The sequence below is a fragment of the Camponotus floridanus genome, unplaced genomic scaffold (genome assembly GCF_003227725.1).
Source record: "Camponotus floridanus strain SB8 unplaced genomic scaffold, Cflo_v7.5 scaffold8, whole genome shotgun sequence".
NCBI classification, from domain to species: Eukaryota; Metazoa; Arthropoda; class Insecta; order Hymenoptera; family Formicidae; genus Camponotus; species Camponotus floridanus.
This window is the reverse complement of record NW_020229849.1, coordinates 1,348,766-1,366,458: the sequence shown is the minus strand read 5'-3', so window position 1 is coordinate 1,366,458 and position 17,693 is coordinate 1,348,766. Positions and strand designations below refer to the sequence as shown.

Below are 17,693 nucleotides of genomic sequence, written 5' to 3'. Positions count from 1 at the left end.
TATATATAATTTATATATATACATATATATATATTATTTAGATACATTTATTTCTATCGAGCGCTTTAATAATCTTGCGAGAAGAAAGTACAACGTATGGTCACACTCACTATTCGAAAAAAAATTCCTCCGAAGGTCCAGCCAGTAGCATGATGAGCAATATCAACTGCAAATCACCATAATGATTAATTCTTATATTTTCATTCTGTTTTCTCTATATTTTTATATACTTGATGGCGCATGTATAACAGCAATTGTCAACAATTCCGTGTCACATGTTAATGTATGCCGATTAAAAAATATGTCGAATTTCATTCATGTTACACTAATGAAGATTATTTATATCAGCGAGTCATAAAACACAGTCGAATCGAATCAAATATTAATTATAGCGATAATTAATATAGTGATTTCGCGCCTGCTTTATTCCACTCATGATAAAACCCAAATTTACGCGAGATTCGCACGCGATGTTACCCCCGTAGAGTTTTTATATCCGATATTAAAGATATGTACTCGGACATTTACTTGCAATATCGGCCACGCCTTCATATTGTTGTATTAACTCGTCGCACTGATCGGGGATGTTCGTCTGCTGTGCGATACGTATACGACAAACTGAGAATTTCGATGAAACTAGATCGCTTTATAGCCGCGCTCTTACCCTCTTTCTCCTCGCGTTCTCATGCTTTTCATTTTTTCCCTTGGACGTTGGTTCATCAGCTGCAGATCGTTAAAGTGGCTTTTTTTTGAGAAGGTATCGTTGTCGTAATCATGTTTTTTCATGGTTATTAACAACTCTGATCTGTGTATTATGTATGATGCAAAAGTAATATAATTAATAAATTAATACCTTGTCAGTACAAAAATATAATTAATACATTGTATTAATAAATTATATAAATTATATAAATTATAAAATAATACATTGTCAGTACAAAGTTTGTTAGAAAGTAGGAAGTAAAATATAAAAGATACTTTTATTTTTAACTCCCTTTTATATTATTTCTTTTATCATTCATCCACAGGAAAAAAATAAGTGTCAAATCAAAACTTATATACTTAAATGCGTTCATTGTTTCGTATATACGCAACAATTTATAGTTTTCTTAGAAGAATTTAAATTTCAACAATATTATTTAATAATTAAAATAATTAAAATTTAATAATTTAAATTTCAACAATATTATTTAATTCTACTTTAAGAAAATTATATTCTTTGATTTAAAAATGATATTTTCTATCCAACATTGTTTCTTTTCCATTCGAGAAAATTAAATTTTAAATCGTAAGAATATATTTTTCTCGATTGAACTTCATAAAATGGCTTCATTCAAGTAAGCAATTATATTTTTCTTTAATTAAAGCGATATAATCTCATTTCAAGATTTCCATGTCAAAACTAAATATATTTTCAAAACAAGAATGTCTTTTTTTCTGGGCAGATTTTAAAATATTTTTCTCCAAAATAAGAGAAAATATCAAGATTCGTCTGCAAAATTCTTTTTCCTCTTTTTTGAATTGTTTAAAATTCCTTTCGATTCACACGTCTGAATTATTTTTGCATTCGTCTATAGATTCTTTCATCAGCTTTCTCTTTTTATGGCAGGATAAAGTTAAAAAGTCAGTGAAAAAAGCAAGAAATTATAAAAAAAATTTGCATATAATAGAGCAATAAATGCACCATTTTACTCCTGCTTTCAAACGAATTATACCGAGAGAAAAATATTTTACGACTATTTAACCTTTCTAATGAACTGAGAATCCTTTGTGTCTTGTTTAATACAATGCTTCATGAATGTGTATAATGTGTTACAGGTGACGCTCAGATTGGACATGTGGAACCTGCAAAAGCATTTCAGCTCATGAATAATATATCCCTCGTAATATCGGCAAAATGCGATTTTACTTTTCTCTATGCATGACAGTAAGAATAACACGAGAATCGCCGATAGCTCGACTAACTGGAAATCGACTTACTCGCGCACAGGATGTTCCACATGCGATTTTAATCGTGAGGACTAACAATTATACCTTGCGGGCACCTTTCACATTTGTGCATAAAACGGAAGATGAAGAAAGGTGAAACTAACATTATTGGATGATTAGCTTCGGTGCAACAGGTTGGTGATCACTTCTCGTTGATTCTTTCAAATTTCTTATCTGTTTTAAAGCGCAGAAATCAAACTTTGTTCGAAAAAGAAGTGATGTGGCAGAATATATCACATAAATTAAAAAACTTCAACTATTTTCTCTTTTGAACAAAGAAAGATCTCCTCTTATATCGAGTTGATATATCGTTTGACATAAAAAGTTTAAAGTGAAAATTCTATTGAAAAAAGAAACAATTTAAATATTGATAAAAATTTTGTCTCGATTCCAATTGATCATTTTATTAGATGGAAATTTGTTCGAGTATTATAATTTTCTTAGGTCCCAATTATGTAATTATCTCGCTCTTATTTTCATATTTAATTTTAACTTCTTCTAGACTAAGAATCGACAATATAATTCATTAGCATAATTTTGTTTTTCGAAAAAAATGTCATAAAAAGATCCATGTCGTTAACGAGACAGGTAACAATTCACGTTCGATTGATCGATCAGTAGATCTTTCGAATCCTGTTCGAAAAACGCGATTATTCAAGAAGTCAACAACAGGTTGGCAAATTGTTCTAATTAGTTTCGCCAGGATGTCAAAGTCGTCCTACTAGCATGATAATCTCTGAACCAAGAAAATGCGAGGAAAGACTTTCGCGAACGCGACCTGTCTTTCCTTCCTCCTTTACGCATGCAGCGACAATGATGACGACGATGACAACAATGACCGAAATCAGCAGTTTCTATTTCGTGCTCGCTTACGTGAAAGGCACGAGATGGATTGAATCGAACGACGTGTCATTATGGTTGAACGCGAAATAACGGTCTGTTTCCTCAACAAGAGAATGACACGAATAATAGTTATTTCCTTGAAATGTAATTATCGTCATTTTATCGCCCAATGATGAATGAAATGGAAATCTTTCCACAGAAAAGACTTTAAAATCAACAATTGTTGTTGTGGATGTTTTGTACCTATTTTCAAAATATTGAGAATTTAATGAAAATTGTACAGAATGTCCTTACATATGTTTAGAATCTTTCGTACAATTTTTAAATCGATTCACTAAAGCGTTCACATGTTATAAGGATTTTAATTTGCACCGAATTAACACGTGCTCTTATGGGAAACGTCGATTCAAATGACAAAAACACATGGAAATAATATTCAGAATTTGTTTAAAATTTGCAAAAGTTTAGATACGGAGGAAATATTTGATCAAATAATATTATACAAGTACTAACTGGTTAAAAAGATATTAAATTTAATCAATCAAGTTAGTCATGTATCTGTCACAAGGCGAAATTCTCTGTCAAAAATTAATCATTTCGATTAAGGATATTTAGTATTTATTTTTAAAATATTGAGAATTTAATGAGAATTGTATAGAATGTCCTTACATATGTTTAGAATCTTCAATACAATTTTTAAATCGATTCACTAAAGCGTTCACAAGTTACAAGGATTTTAATTTGCATCGAATTAACACGTGTTCTTATGGGAAACGTATAAACATGTCGAAAGATGTTCAAATGACAAAAACATGGAAGTAATATTCAGAATTTGTTTAAAATTTGCAAAAGTTTAGATACAGAGGAAATATTTGGTCAAATAATATTATACGAGTATTAACTGGTTAAAAAGATATTAAATATAATTCAATCAAGTTAGCTATGTATCTGTCACAAGGCGAAATTCTCTGCCAAAAGTTAATCATTTCGATTAACAAAATTCGAAATATTTCAGTAAAAACGCAATATAAATATTAAAAAATACATCTCTGCACTGTAGCTAAGATCAAATTATAATATTCCACACAATTTCTTACTCAAAATACACCAAAAGTGTATATATTCGCCAATATTGATTTTCAGCTACTTTTTGCTGGGATTGTACATACAAAACATCCTTAAAAAGATTACTTTTGTTTGCACGAAGGATGACTGATATCATCTTGCGAGAAGGATAAAGTTGAAATTTTCTGTACAATAGCCCTCTTAAAGAGGGAAAATTGAAGGAAGTGGAATACTACTGAAGGGAAAAAAGAAACACGATAATTTTAGATAGATCAATGAAAGTATCTTTATTGAATTTAATTTTTTTTTAAACTCTCACGAATCCCCCCCTGCCCTCGATCAATCGTCGCGACTGATGAGAGCAACCCCTCCAGCACCGGGGAGAGAACTTTCCCTACGAGAGAAAGTAGTGTCAAAGTTACAGTCGGAAAATTGTCGTAGTAAACCGGTTCTCTAGTTTATAGCGATTTTTCAATCGATGCATTGCCATCGTTCTCATCGATATGTATGATATGTAGTGCTTTATGCCTCTTTTTGCGGAAACAAAATGACTGCAAGTTGTACATACACACAACGCGATTGTGCGATTTCTCTCGCACGCGATTACTATCATAGAGAAATAAGTATGATTAGTAGCAGACAGGGAAAAAGATTGATTCAAGTAGAACGTACAAGTCAAATAGAACTCAAATTTGCAACAAATTTGCATCTGATAAAGTGATTAATTCAGACAAATGTTTCTTATCAATATTTGAATTGTTTTTCTTAATAGAATTTTCCACTTTAATGATAAAATCGAAAAATGCTAAATTACATATGTATGGCTGTTGAATGATGTCAACCTAAATAAGGGTAATATATTTTTTGCATTTAAAAAATAGCACGCATAACATTAGCATCTTATTTTATTAACTTCTCTCTTTTAATAAAATATAAATATTCTGAAAAATTGGGAAATTACTTTTTTGAATGAATTAGACCCAATTACACCAACAAATTATTTTAGTTTTAAACGAAACTTAAATATATGTCTGTCTTTATTTATTTAGAAAGAAAGATAAAGGTAGACATATATTTAAGTCTTGCTTAAAGCTAAAGTAACGTTGATGCAACCGGGACTTATGTATGTAATTGTTAACTTGTTTTTTCTTGAATTATCTTTGCTCGGTAAAGAAAATTTCACAAATCAGTAGATAAATATTTCTGATCATTGGATGGTCATAGAAACATTGACATTATCGATTTAATATAATATTCTTAAACAACATTATTCTCAACGTGTTTAACAATTAATTTTACAATTAATAAAAAGATATCGGACAAAAATGAAATGACATTTTATCGGTAAAGAACTCTGGCATCCCCTTAAATGGATCTCAGAATCATTCCAAAATTTCATTTTTGATATAATAAATACTTGAGAATTTTGCGAGCGACACAGAATTCGATCGTTACTATCTCATCTTATTCTCTTAATTTAAGGATGTTTTGTATGTACAATCTCAGCAAAAAGTAGCTGAAAATCAATATTGGCGAATATATCCACTTTTGGTGTATTTTGAGTAAGAAATTGTGTGGAATATTGAAATTTGATCTTAGCTACAGTGCAGAGATGTATTTTTGAATATTTATTGCGTTTTAACTGAAATATTCTGAATTTTGTTAATCGAAATGATTAACTTTTGGCGAAGAAAAAAGAATTTCGCCTTGTGACAGATACATGGCTAACTTGATTGAATTATATTTAATATCTTTTTAACCAGTTAGTACTTGTATAATATTATTTGACCAAATATTTCCTCTGTAACTAAACTTTTGCAAATTTTAAACAAATTCTAAATATTACTTCCATGTGTTTTTGTCATTTGAATCGACGTGATTATACGTTTCCAAATTTTAAACAAATTCTAAATATTACTTCCATGTGTTTTTGTCATTTGAATCGACGTGATTATACATGGCTAACTTGATTGAATTATATTTAATATCTTTTTAACCAGTTAGTACTTGTATAATATTATTTGACCAAATATTTCCTCTGTAACTAAACTTTTGCAAATTTTAAACAAATTCTAAATATTACTTCCATGTGTTTTTGTCATTTGAATCGACGTGATTATACGTCTCCCATAAGAACAGATGTTAATTCGGTGCAAATTAAAATCCTTATAACTTGTGAACGCTTTAGTGAATCGATTTAAAAATTGTACCGAAGATTCTAAACATTCTTAAAGACATTCTGTACAATTTTCATTAAATTCTCAATATTTTGAAAATAGGTACAAAACATCCTTAATCGAAATGATTAACTTTTGGTAGAGAATTTCGTCTTGTGACATATACATGACTAACCCTAGCGAAAATGAATATTCGGAGCGTAAACCGAATATTCATTTTCGCTAGGGAACTTGATTGAATTATATTTAATATCTTTTCAACCAGTTATCACTTGTATAATATTATTTGATCAAATATTTCTTCTGTATCTAAACTATTTTGCAAATTTTAAATTCTAAATATTTTAATTTTAAATTCTAAATATTACTTCCATGTGTTTTTGTCATTTGAATCGACGTGATTATACGTTTCCCAAGAACAGAGATGTATTTTTTAATATTTATTACGTTTTTACTGAAATATTCTGAATTTTATTAATCGAAATAATTAATTTTTGACAGAGAATTTCGTCTTGTGACAGATACATGGCTAACTTGATTGAATTATATTTATTATGTTTTTAACCAGTTAGTACTCGTATAATATTATTTGACCAAATATTTCCTCTGTATCTAAACTTTTGCAAATTTTAAACAAATTCTAAATATTACTTCCATGTGTTTTTGTCATTTGAATCGACGTGATTATACGTTTCCCCTAAGAACACATGTTAATTCGGCACAAATTAAAATCCTTATAATTTGAATTCTTTAATGAATCGGGTGAATAATTTAAAAATTGTACCGAAAATTCTAAATATACGTAAGGACATTCTGTACAATTTTCATGAAGTTCTCAATATATTTATTTTACATATATTTTGAAAATATCTACAAAACATCCTTAAAAGTAAAATTCAAATATATCATCTGAACTTTGACAGGACACCGCATGGTACACGCTCCCGTTTCCATCGGACGCCGCGTGGCCGCGCCACGAGTCTCCCTCTCGCGCCGCCAGGCGGCGCTGGGGAACGAGGACGCCCGAGGGACGGCAAGATGGCGAGCAGGAACGAACAAGTCGCGTGCTAAGGGAACGAGGACGCGCGAGCGATAAACTTTCCGGGGGGGGGAAACCCCGATAAAGCGGCTGGATCCACAGGAGGACCGTCGACTGTCTCATCTCGTTATCCTCTCTCGAGAATCCCGCGAGTGTTCACGCGTGCATTATTTCGTGCATTCCGCTTCCCGCGCCTCGTCGCCCGGTTTCCGGTCAATCCTTCTCTCCCTCAGCGTCCATCGGCTTCGGGATCAGAATCAGGCGCGCGCCGCGCCGGTATCGGGACGATGTGAGCGTATATACACACGCGAAGTTAAACAGCGCGAGCGCGGGGAGGGGAGAGGCGGTGGCGGAAGAGAGGGAGGGCGCGGAGGAGGAGGAGAAGGGGGGGCGCTCGAGCTCGGCGAACGGAACGGCCGGCGACAGCGGATGCTCCGTCCTCTCTCGGCTCCGAAGAGGCCGGCCCGATCGACGTCTAAAGATGCGGCGACGAATCTTCCCCGTCAGCAGCTCGACGACGACGACGACGACGAGGAAGTCGAAGAAAACGACGAATCGACGACGGCGAGCCACGGCCGCCGCGCTCCTCTGCCAGTGAAGCAACTATATACACACCATACACATACATATATACATATATACACGCGCGACCCAAGCACACACGCGCCGTTGCCGATGAGCGCGGATATATGGCGGCGCGAGTACTCTTGCTGAGCGTCTTGATTACGGAAGTGCTGAAGCCAGCTTGTGCCGCAGGTGCGATTTTTTTCTGCATGTTTGTTGGGGATCTTCTGGCAGCGATCCTCTCTCCTCCGGGTCGGTGGGTTTTTCTTGGACGGCGACTCGGAGCGAATCGAACGACGATGCCCTGGTTGATGCGCACATGAGTCCAGACGTCGTCTCGATGTTCTTGAGAGCTCGCTGTTTTTCCCCATATAAATTGATGTGAATTAATTCTTCGCCGATGCACAGAGAAAAATATCATTCTATCTGACAAGAAGAATGATTTCTCGGTTTATTTTTCTTTTTTTAAGTAATAATTTTCTTCAAAGAATATATTCTTGATGATAGTCTTAGAATATATACTCGTCACAAGTGTTGAATCTCATTATCGTGTACTCAAAAGAAGAATTTATTTCCTCTTCAAGAATATTGCAAAGTTGTATCAAAGAAAAATCAAACTTATTTTATGTCAACTTTTGTAGTAAGCAAACCAAATTTTTGTTTTAATTTAATATTCTTGACTAAAATACTGCAGTTACTAAAATTCAGAATATATTTAATTAAATTTAATGCTTGTGATGAACTTACGATATATTTGCAGATATACAAACTTAAGATAAATAATATTTACTTGAATACAGTATACATTTTTCTCTGTGTGACATTCATCGGTCTAAGTTGTACAAAAGCGATTTGATATTGCGCTTTTGTAAGAAGCATTTTATGTGATTTTGTCTCTCGAAGTTGAAATGTTCTGAAGCAGTTATATTTTTTAATGGAATACAAGAGTAGAGAATAAGTCTATTGGACTAATTGTTAATTGTATCAATTTCTAAGCACACAAAGAAAAATATCATTCTACTGCTCAGAAAAGTGATTACTCAGTTTATTTTTTTTTTTTTAAGTAATACTTTTCTTCAACAAAGAATATATTCTTGATGATAGTCTTAAAATATACTCGTCACAAGTGTTGGAAAACCTCATTATCATGTATTCAAAAGAAGAATTTATTTTCTCTTCAAGAATATTGTAAAGTTGTATAAAAAAAAATCAAACTTACTTTATGTGGTAAACAAACCAAATTTTTCTTTTAATTTAATATTCTTGACTAAAATACTGCACTTACTAAAATTCAGAATATATTCAATTAAATTTAATACTAGTGGTAAACTTATGATATATTTGCGGATATACAAACTTATGATATACTTAAAATAAATAATATTTACTTAAATATAGTATACATTTTTCTCTGTGCACGAATTAAAAGCATTTTTCACGATAGCAAAGAAAAAAACTACAACATACATAATATTATATATTTATTTATTCATGTTATCAAATATTTCTCCCAAAATGTCATTATTTATATTCTTGAAAATATTATTATTTTCAAACTGCTTGTTTAAAGGTGTTAAGGGTATTGGAGGGAACATCAGTGGTAGGAACGTGTCTAAACCAGATAGTTCTGATGTTGGTCTAACCAAGGGACTTGGATTAACACTGGAAATTCAACCTAGCGGCCATGTGATACTAGGAAAAAAGGGAATCACGCTTAGTTGCATAGCTGGTTCAAACGAGACTGTATCTTGGTTGCACAATGGACTACCAGCACCTCCATGTGGTCTTACTCGCTGTGTTCTTCTTTCCAATGGCTCTCTTCACTTTTACAAGGTAAAAGACAATATATACATTGATATAGATTAATTATTGCCAGATTGTAATGTCCATCAAGCATTAAATTATATATCACTCTGTTATATGTAGAAACAAAATTTACAAATGCAAAAGTTCAAAGAAAAGGAAAGGAGTAGTATTGTTAATGCTAGAAACCACAATAAGGATGAATATCGTTGTGTAACACGTACCAGTTTAGGAGGTTTGATACGGTCGGCTCCTACATTTGTTCAAATAGCAGGTAAATGTAATATATTGGTAGTACAATATATATGAGCGTATTAAATTTCTTTTGATATCTAGAATATTATAATTACTACAACAAATATTGCACATTACAGAGTTTGCACATACATTTAAAGAATCTCCAGAAAATATCACTGTTCAGGAAGGTGAAGTTGCAAGATTATCTTGCTTGATAGACAGTGTTCCTTTCCCACCCAATATTACGTGGCAGCATAACGAAACATTGTTATCTTATCATAACAAATCAAAGTATTCTATGGTACCACCAGGTGTTCTGTATATAAGTGCAACGAAACTGTCAGATGCTGGCTCATACAGGTACATGATATAATTTTTATTTTTTTTTCTTTCCATTATATAGATATTAATTTTTATACTTTAAATTAAATAAATAAACATTGTGTTGCAGATGCATAGTCACAAATGAATTTTTAAAGAAGAAAAAGAGCAGAGAAGCAAAACTAACAGTTATTTCAAGAAGAAATGATAACAGATCGCATACTCCATCAGTTTTGTTTCCACAGACTTCTTACAATTATTGGCTACTCAACGGATCAAATCTTAATCTGGCATGTGCTGCATCTGGTTATCCATTACCACTCATAACATGGTCATTTATTCCTCGTTATATAGGTAAAGAAAAACAGACTTAAAAAAACAGACTTACATGCATTTAAGTGTTGGGCAACATTTAATAAATTTGATTGCATTTATGTTCTCAGCTAATGTTACACAATCTCGCATCCTTTTTAATTCTACTATTGGCATTGCTATACTGTCATTAACAAATGTAAATGTTTCCAATGCTGGTGTCTATTTATGTTCTTCGAAAAATCTTATCACCAATGATTTAGAAATACAGGTCGGTATAATTGAGATGAAATATATAAAAGATATTTAATAAATATACACGTGTAAATTGACAAATATATTTTTCGTTTAAATTGTTACAGAATGTAACTGTAGATATATTGATTCCACCATCATTTATAAAAACGCCGACGAACCAAATCTGTCCAAATGGAAGAACAGCGAGATTCGAGTGTCAGGCGCAGGGATCACCCGTACCTCAAATTTATTGGCTGAAAGACTCGTTGAATATTACTATCAATGGTAAAATAATTATAGAGATAAAACAAATTATGTGTTAAATTTACTCTGATTACGCATCCTGTATGTTGATAGGTCGCAGAACGACTTACGTTAAGGAATACAATAAGATAGAATTAGCAATATCAGCGACGGTACCGTCTGATTCTGGCATATACCAATGTGTGGCGGTAAATTCAGCGGGTGAAATTTGGGCCGCTGGTCGGCTGCAAGTAAATACGTCGCGCAATAGTCCCGCCGCACCTACTTCTTTAAAATGTCACGCTGTTTCACCAGTTAGAATTTTAATCTCGTGGGAACCACCAAAGTCTCTACCATATACCAGTATTACAGCTTATACCGTCCATTACAGTCCTGTAGGTGAGTTCGATTACGATTTAAGATAAGTATGATATAGAGAGATTTGAGAAAATTGCAGTTTAATTCCATATATTGGTATATTTAGTACAATATAATATTAATATTTTATATTTTTCATGACAGAAGGTGGTAAAGAGGAAGTCTCTCCGCCAGAACCAGGGAATTCTACATCTGTAGAAGTAACAAAGCTTCTTGAACCATTTACAAATTATTCATTTTACATACGAGTGTGGAATAATTATGGTGCTAGCGATCAATCAGCTACCATTTTGTGTTCCACAGCTCCAAGTGGTAAGCATTCCTTATTTGTCTGCATTAATTTGATGATCTGATGTAATATTGTTTAAATTAAATTTTAAAATATCTGCTCCTTAAGTTCCTAAAGCCGCACCAAAAATGAATGTGGATATAATCAGTAGTACAAAACTAAATGTATCATGGGAGCCTTTGAGTAAAAAGGAATCTCGCGGCGTTGTGGTGGAATATAAACTACAGTGGAGACTCCACCAGCATCCATCTGTCAGAATACTTTTTCTACCTGCCACTATTGAGTACCACATACTTATGGGTATTTATCTAGTTGTTATTTTTTATTAAAAAGAGCATCCTATGTAATTATGTAAATGTATATTATGATCATAGATCTGATACCCGGAGCACAATATGATCTTCGAGTATTGGCAAGAACAAAACAAGGCTGGCCAAATATTAGCGAGACACAATTGAATTGGATTACTGTAACCATGCCATCTTCTGAATCTAATCAATTTACTATAAGGAATATTGTGGATATTCAAGTATTAATTGTAAACGCTTCGATAATTAAGGTTAGTATATAGTACTTATTGATTGAATTTTGAAAAATATAATATTTATAATTATTTGAATTGCCTCTTATAAACATTTTCTTCTTTTCTTGATATTAGATGAAATGGAAAATTAAATTCAAGCAAAATGATCAAATTGAATCAAAATTTGATTCTTGGCAAATTTATTGTGAAAATCAAGATGGTGAAAAATTAGCTACTATTCTTTTACCACAAAATATTACTGAATATCTGTTTACTGATCTTGGTAAATATTTTGCATTACATGACATTTCTTCTTTTTAGATAGCATTATAGATAAAAAATAATAATTTATTTTTATTTAGATATGAATATTTCTTATACCATGGGTTTGTGCATGGTGAGTTTGGGTGAAGCAACAAGTTGCTTGACAAAACATATAGAGACTGCACAATCCAATATTAGTAAGTTTTTGTTAGATTTAATATAATTTATTTTCATTTTTAATAAAAAATAGACAAAAATTTATATATAATAATTTCGTAATTTTTTTAGATACCATACCAATGTCTTTGGAGGCTATTCCTGTCTCACCCACGTCCATAAATGTAACATGGACATTGTCTGATATGCATAGTATAGATTCATTTGAACTTTGTTATCATGCGGTTCATGCACCTCCTGACAATTCTGAATGTTTTACCATGTGAGTATATAGCTTAATTTTCTTTTTGAATATAATTTTATAACATATAGATGTTTTTTTAATCCATGTGAAATATATTACAGAGACGATACAAAAATAAATGTTGACAAACTGAAGCCTTTTACTTTGTATCAGTTTAAAGTAAGAGTCATTAGACACAACACGAATCAAACCAGTCTCTACAGTGAATCTATAGAATGTTACACCAACGAAGATGGTAAGAAACAAAGTTATTATCTGGTTACAATATACAGGGTGTTTCAGACCATCCGTATCACCCATTTAAAAACTAGAGAAGTGGTTATTTAAAAAAAATAAAAACATTTTCTTTATAAATCGGGTGCGCTTTATCGAATGGTAATATTTTCAACTTCTGATTCCGGCCGGAAATAGGTGATTCAGACCGGAAGTGCATTTTTTTAAATGGAACCCCCTATTTTTCATTCTTGCATATTCTTGTAGCTTACCTCGAGAGCTTTCCAAAACACTATAATAAATTATTTTTTTTTGAAGTACTTTTCGAGTTATGAAGCTTGAAATAATTTCTTAATTTTACATAAACTATAAAATATCTTGTAAAATATTCATTTTTCGATTATCTTACCTTAATACTTTTATATACAAAATAATGAGAGGAATCAATTGGTGTAAAGAAAACATACAGTTGTTTTTAAGAAAAAATATGAAATTGTTAATTGCAAAAAATGCACTTCCGGCCGGAAGAAATTGAAAATATCACCATTCGATAGAGCGCACCCGATTTATAAAGAAAATGTTTTTACTTTTTTGAATAACCACTTTTCTAGTCCTTAAATGGGTGGTATGGGTGGTCTGAAACACCCTGTATATAGATATATATATAGATATCTTTATATTATATTTATTCTAAACGAATTTTACAGTCCCTGGCAAAGTCGAAGAGGTACAATGGTTCTTGGGTAATAATACGAAGGTACGAATCGCGTGGAAAGAACCAAGCAACGTGAACGGTATCATACAAAATTATTTCGTCGCGTATACCATGGACTTGACGGCGATGTGGGGCAACGTGACTGTGCCCGGTAATAAAACATCAACGACCCTACCGAGTTTAGTGCCGGGCAAACAGTATTTTGTTATGGTACGAGCGGCGACGAGAGCTGGCTATGGAAAACCATCGGATCCAATCATTATTATTACTGGCGGTGGTAGTTCTGGTGGTAGTCCTGGTGGTACCGGTGGTAGCGGTGGTGGTGGAGCGTCGCAAGTGCCCGATCCATCAGGCAAGGAGGATAAGCCACCGCAAAACCCTAAGCCTGATCAGAGTTTAGGTGAGTGAAAGAGTAAAAAACTTGGATGTAAAAAAAAATTGTGTTAATCATTTAATTGTGTTAAATTGTGTAAAATTATATTCATCGGTACATGCTATTATGATTAAAAAACAGGTGTGATTCTCGGAGTCAGCATAAGCATCGGATTTATCGCGATATGTCTATGTAGTATATACTGTCGGAGGAAGTTCGAGAATTCTCGCTCGTTGAGAAATGGTGCTCAGCCTACGAATGGGCGTGTACTATCGCGAAACGGGAACGGATGTTGCGCGGAGCAGTCCTCCACTTCCGTGAATCAACAAGCGAACGCTACCTGTGCCTCGAACGAAATTGAATTGGCTGTGCTATGCCCATCATCTCCGCTCGAAACGAATCCCCATTCCGATGCAAAGGTAATGAAACACAAAGCTTAGGTTGAATTTATATATCTCAATCAGGGATAATACACGATATATATTGCATAGGGTGCACAATCTAATGGAGTTTTTGAAATTTGTGCGAAGGAACCCTTATTGTCGCCATGGGAGGTAAATGGAGGCTCGAAAGATGTTCATATTATGGAAAACCCTCAGGTATTGTTACGAGTTTTATCATCTTGCAGGGTTGGCAAAAAACTTGTTTTTTTTTTATTTTAAACAAAAAACATGTTTTAAACAAGAAAAGCATGTTTTAAACAAGCAAAAAACATTTAATAGCTTTGATTTATGTAAATATTTAAATTTTTCGCTAGCGTTAAACTGTAAATAACGTTGCCAAAATTGACAACGTTATTAAAAATATAAATAATAAAATAAAAATGATAAGATGGATATTATTTTAGCAGAATATTTATTTTTGGATATTAAATAACAATCAATACAATAAAGATTACTTAGAAGATATTGACTGACTTTACATTTTATATTTTAGCATTTTAAATTAATAGTACATAACTTATAGCAGGTAGTTAAAAAAAAAGTTCTAGTTAATAATATTTAATATATAATACTTTGATTCCTTTCTTATTAAGTAACCTCATGTTTAATTCTCGACATAAATTATAAATAAAAGAAAAATAAAAAACTTCAATTTTTCTTTTTAAAAGAAGAATTTTTTTTAGAACTACTGACCTGCTATGAGTTATGTACTATTAATTTAAAATGCTAAAATGTAAAATGTAAAGTTAGTCAATATCTTCTAAGTAATCTTTATTGTAGTTATTGTTATTTAATATTCAAAAATAAATATTCTGCTAAAGTAATACCTATCTTATCATTTTTATTTTATTATTTATATTTTTATATCTATATGTGTTACATAAATATAGATAAAAAACTAAAAACACTAAAACAAAAACTTTTTTGCAACATACACATCTATAAGTTTTTGTTTGTTTCTAATTTTTTTTACAATTTCTTTTCCAAATAATCATATATTTTATTTGCGATATTTTAGACGGTTCTAAACAGTAGTTTAAAACAGTTTAAAACAGTGTCCACTGTTTTAAATAAGTTTTAATCAAACAGTTTTAAACACATTGTTTAAAACATGCCAACCTTGTGTACAATAGCGGCTTTTTGTTAATAATTAATCCGTGATTTTCGTGATTACAGTACAAAAGAAGAGGCAGTTCCGCCTCAAATAATCAACAAGAAGAGGAGGAGGAAGAGGAGAATGAACAAGATTTAGAAGGCACGCAGCTCACAATGGTCAATTGTACTTTAGGCAGTAGCAGTAGCAGTTTAAATAACAATTCAGGATGTCCGGACGGAGAGACTTCATCATCGCCAAAAGCCCCGTGTACATCTGTTCCGGCTCTCGGACCAAATGGCTGAAAATGCATCAGGCGAAACACTAAAGTGTTCAATGCTTCGTATCGAGGTATGCAGTAAATAGGAATACCTCCTGGAATTCTCCTGTTTCCTCCTCTCTTATAGTTGACACGTCAATCGTTCCGAAACAATATTGCGAGAAAGCATGGAAAAAAACAAATTTTCCCGCGAAAACGAAAGCAATGTAAAATTGCCACAACCTGACTAAGTTCGACGCGACTTGTGCAAGTAGAAATATTGTCTGACATGCGATCAGGGTAGAAATTCGCATCCGATTTCAAGACGTTGGTCGCATGTTATGTAAATATTTACGAGCAAGATACGTTTATTGCCCGCGGAGAACAAGACAAATGTCTGCGTAAGCAATTTTCGATAAAAGCAAGACGTTTCCCAAATTCATTGCTTTGCATTATTGACATTCCTAACGTTGCAGTGCATTGATCATGTAAACGATATTTGAAACGTTTGCCGGACTTATTTGTGTGTACATAGATTAATTCAAAATATTATTTAAAGGGATTTTGATAGGAAAGTGTTAAAAAATTATGTATTTTTGAAAATAATTAAAGAGTTTGCGCGAAAATAATTATGAAATTAATTAATATGAAAGAATTAACTGAGAATATTTCTTGAAACTTTTCCTTTGAGCAATGTATATGAATACAAACATATTTTTCAGCCAAATTTAACAACCAAATGCAACATTTCTGCATAAATCTTTTCAAAAACGCTTAATTTGTTAATTTCTATCAATTCTCGATATTTTGAATAATTCTATGTAAAATAAACAACCTTAAGAGATGCGCGAACAAAATAAACAAATGAAATAGTAAGTTTCCAAATGCCTCTGTAAATAGAATAGAATAATTGTTAATTGTGAATATGTTCATAAAAAATCATTTTGAATGCTGATGTAATAGAAACATATACAAACGTGCATTCCTTCGTTTGGAGACATAAAATTGCTAAATATGCCGGGCAAAGTATGGCCTAAACTCAGTCGACGAAGTTTCGTTCTGACAACAGTTTCGGACGATCGCTTAAAATGCGAAAGCGCAGACACTAATCATTCCAAAATAAGTTTTCCATTGATAATATTTAATTATAAACAAGAGAAAAAAAAACATTTAGTATTAAGAAGACAGGGAAAGGCTCTAACCAGATGCTACGCGTTTTTAGGAATGTTAAGAAAACATTTTATTTCGTGTTTTTCTTTTTTCTCTTTCTTTCTTTTTATTTTAATATACCGTATGTGTGTCATTAAAAATATTCATTTCTATATAAAAAAAAGTAAACATTGATTTCTTTAAGAAATCAAAGTTAAATTTCTTTTGTATTTGGAGTTGGTGTGCAGCGAATTGAAAAATAATAATTTTTATCGAATATAGCTTTTCCTAAAATATTTAACGTAAGTTTGTATTAGTTTAAAATGGATTATTGATATGTCATACTTTAGAGAGGGATCCTATGAATGGGAAGAATATTCGGAAAGATAATTGTGCTCAGAATTATAGTAATTCAAATTAAAATAGCACGTAAAGGAAATAGAGATCATCTCATTTTTCACGTTCATTTACTTCTATAAGAGATCTTAAAGACTGTATGTATTAATAGACGCGATATTTTTATAATTAACGGAGATTATTCTTCAGAATAATTTACGTAAGATTTTTACATATTTCTCGGCTTCTTTCCGTTCATAAGATTGATATCGTTTTTAAAACGATTAGATAATCGGTACAATTAAACGTCAACGTTTTTTTGTACGATATTTAGCGTGTTAGCTGGTATAAAGCAGTTCTGTGTATTACACAAAAAAGCAAGAAGCAGCATTGAGACTAACATACAA

The 17,693-nt window shown here is 32.2% G+C and overlaps 1 protein-coding gene across 2 annotated transcripts; it reads left to right on the top strand.

Annotated features, from left to right (window-relative positions):
* Positions 1-7,063: 7,063 nt before the first annotated feature.
* On the top strand, positions 7,064-16,368 carry LOC105250800 (protogenin). 2 transcript variants are annotated; one of them, XM_011257080.2, is made up of 19 exons: positions 7,064-7,869; positions 9,248-9,510; positions 9,604-9,754; positions 9,855-10,077; positions 10,169-10,392; positions 10,482-10,621; positions 10,713-10,872; positions 10,945-11,229; positions 11,353-11,520; positions 11,606-11,797; positions 11,872-12,056; positions 12,156-12,303; positions 12,383-12,481; positions 12,573-12,723; positions 12,807-12,940; positions 13,626-14,033; positions 14,148-14,425; positions 14,498-14,605; positions 15,626-16,368. In XM_011257080.2, the coding sequence occupies exons 1-19, from the start codon at positions 7,803-7,805 to the stop codon at positions 15,845-15,847; spliced, it is 3,606 nt and encodes a 1,201-aa protein (XP_011255382.1). In that variant the 5' UTR covers positions 7,064-7,802; the 3' UTR covers positions 15,848-16,368. The 2 variants fall into 2 exon arrangements, with proteins under 2 accessions (XP_011255382.1, XP_011255384.1); XM_011257082.2 differs by having other exon boundaries at positions 7,067-7,869; positions 14,537-14,605.
* Positions 16,369-17,693: the final 1,325 nt, after the last annotated feature.